This window comes from Etheostoma spectabile, unplaced genomic scaffold, assembly GCF_008692095.1.
Source record: "Etheostoma spectabile isolate EspeVRDwgs_2016 unplaced genomic scaffold, UIUC_Espe_1.0 scaffold00006246, whole genome shotgun sequence".
Classification (NCBI taxonomy): domain Eukaryota; kingdom Metazoa; phylum Chordata; class Actinopteri; order Perciformes; family Percidae; genus Etheostoma; species Etheostoma spectabile.
The window spans coordinates 42,922-45,593 of NW_022603346.1; the positions used below are offsets into that span (position 1 = coordinate 42,922).

The window sequence follows — 2,672 nt, forward strand, 5'->3', positions numbered from 1 at the left end:
TCAGATGAATGGGGTTACTGTTGGTGGGGGGGTGAAAAGTGATCTTTAAGCAACAATAACACGCCTATATGCAAAAGACAAAGTTAAGCTAAAAATAATTGCATTTCTGGTAATGGAATTCTATTTTCTGCCAGCATTTATTAAAAAAAAAATAGAATGTTGAAGCTGTTTTTCTGGATTTCAAATAATCACAAAAACCTTATTACTTCATTATTATTAGGGTTAGGATTCAAGAGAGGATGATACAAAAACACTTGTAGAGTTACAACATCATAGATGATAAAACACAAGCTCGCTTAGGAGTTTCCTGTTCTTAGAGTTTCAACCTATAAGTGACCTTTTGGGTGTTCCTCTTTGAGTGCAAACTTTGTGTATAAAGGATGCTACAGGACTCTTTTTCTGCACGCTGTAGTGGTGAAACCAGCTATCATATTTATAACTCTTCTGCATTGTGTCTTTGTGTCGTGTAAAAGGGTTGTTTCTGCTTTAAGGACAATGAAACAAAGACAGTTTGATTTGAATGTATAGCAACTCCCACCACAGTGTCTAGAGCTGACAGAGGAGGTAGCAGTTCATTTTCCACATTCACAACATACCACACACATACATATGGACCTCACAGATTTCACAAAATGCAAGTAAAAACGGTTTTGTGTGGCAGGGCTCCTTTAAAGCTGCAAGCGGGCTGTCACACCTCTGCATGCGTCAGGGTTACCAATGAGATGACAATTCTTGAACCCGTCTGACACCGTGCACATGAGAAAGACTTCCGGCATGGAAGCATGCAAGTGGTGTACCAAACCATCACCCCTGAAAATCACATCACTTATATTCAAAGTTTTAATAACGATCTAGGGGCACTGACACGTTCTGAACTGGAACTAAATCAACTTCCAAGTTCTGATGTGTTCTCATTCGCCATGCAGTACTGTGGACATCCAGTCAATTGACCTTTGAATCATTTCATTCTTTTTCTTTTGGGGCCAAAACAAATTTGTATGTAAATAATAGGTGTCTGAATTATACGGTTTTTACAAGTATTAGTTAAAAGAAAGAGGAAAAACATGAATCTAACAGCTGAGTAGATAACCTCTTAAACAGTGATTTCTGTGTATCATATTCATAACATAGTGCTCCACGCCTTTAATGTCGTCACATTTAATTTGTACGTGTTGAGGAAATGTTACACGTTTGCAGCTGTGACTTTAGCATAAAAGCAATTGGCATATCTGAAACTTTTAATGTTTTGTTGTTTAATTAAATCTGATCACAAAGAATACAATTTGTTGCCTTAATATTTAATTTATGCAGAAAGTGATTATTACAATTGGTAAAGATGATGCCCATGTATTGGATAGCAACTATGATTTTTTTTTCAATTTCTTCTGGATGAAATATTTTCCAATAATCATAGAATCCTCATGTCTACATTATTATTACAGAACACAGAACCAAACATTTGTTTATTATTAGTTCCAGTTTCTTTGACAGAACAACCTCTTGATGTGTTTATAAATTACTTTCATTTTTAGTCCGTAGATGATTGGATTTAAGAGAGGATGATAAAAAATTGATTGTAAAGTCATAATTAAACGTATAGTTTTTGGAAACTCAGATTCCAGTTTAACTATAATGACATCATAGGTAATAAAACAAGAAAAGCTGATTAAAACCAACAGATGGGTATACAGGTCTGTGCAGCTTTCATCCTCTCTTCTCTGCACTGTGGTATGTAACTATGAATATCTTTGAGTATGTAAAGATTATGAAAAGCACAGGGAGAAGTGTAACATTCAACAAAACCATCACACCATACACAGAGAGTCCTATTGAGCTCACACAGTGAAGTTTGTAAATTGAGTTATTGCAAAGATTCCTTTCAAAGTAAAATTACAGAGTTTAGTATTAACATTAAGAGCTACTGGAACTGCAATCTGACAAGCAGGCACAAACCAAGCTACACCCAGAAAGATACGGACAGTTTCTTTCTTCATGATCGTGTGATATTGCAGAGGTTTATATACAGACACATATCTGTCATACGACATGGCTGCCAACAGTAAGAATTCTGAACCATTTAAAGAGTAATATAGAAAACACTGAAAGAGACAGGCTGAATAAGATATGGTCTGTTTTTCAGATAAAAAGTCAATCAAAAGCTTTGGGTAGATATTAGTGCTGAAAAGAAGAGAGTTCATTAACAAAGCTGCAATAAAAATGTACATAGGCTCATGGAGGCTTTGGTGAAACCAGATAAGGTACACAATGGTAGAATTACTGCAGATTATTAGAATATATACTATGAACATGATCAAAAAATAAACATATCTATATTTGTCCACTTCAACATGCCCACCAAGAGTTACATATGTTACATTTAATTCACTATCCATGTCATATAATTTAAAAAGAAATCTCTGTTAGTGTATTAACCATGCAGATACTGTAACAGGCATACATGAATTAAAAAACGATTTATACAACCTGTTAAGGAGGGTTTAATTCATAGTTACGTGAACTTGAAAGTGTGTGATGACCTTCAGAATTCAGAAAGTGAACTGTTTGGCTAACTGATTTTATCAGATTTCTTTGCCCTCCAAAGATCTCATTAAAACTTTTCACCGAGATCAACAAACATGTAAACAACTTCATGAATCTCTGGAGGTCTGTAG

At 34.9% G+C, this 2,672-nt stretch overlaps 1 protein-coding gene across 1 annotated transcript; it reads right to left on the reverse strand.

Annotated features, from left to right (window-relative positions):
* Window positions 1–1,666: 1,666 nt before the first annotated feature.
* On the reverse strand, window positions 1,667–2,225 carry LOC116677960 (olfactory receptor 4D6-like). The gene is given in 3 exon segments (XM_032508109.1): window positions 1,667–1,728; window positions 1,731–1,871; window positions 1,874–2,225. Coding segments are annotated over 3 exon segments (555 nt in total).
* Window positions 2,226–2,672: the final 447 nt, after the last annotated feature.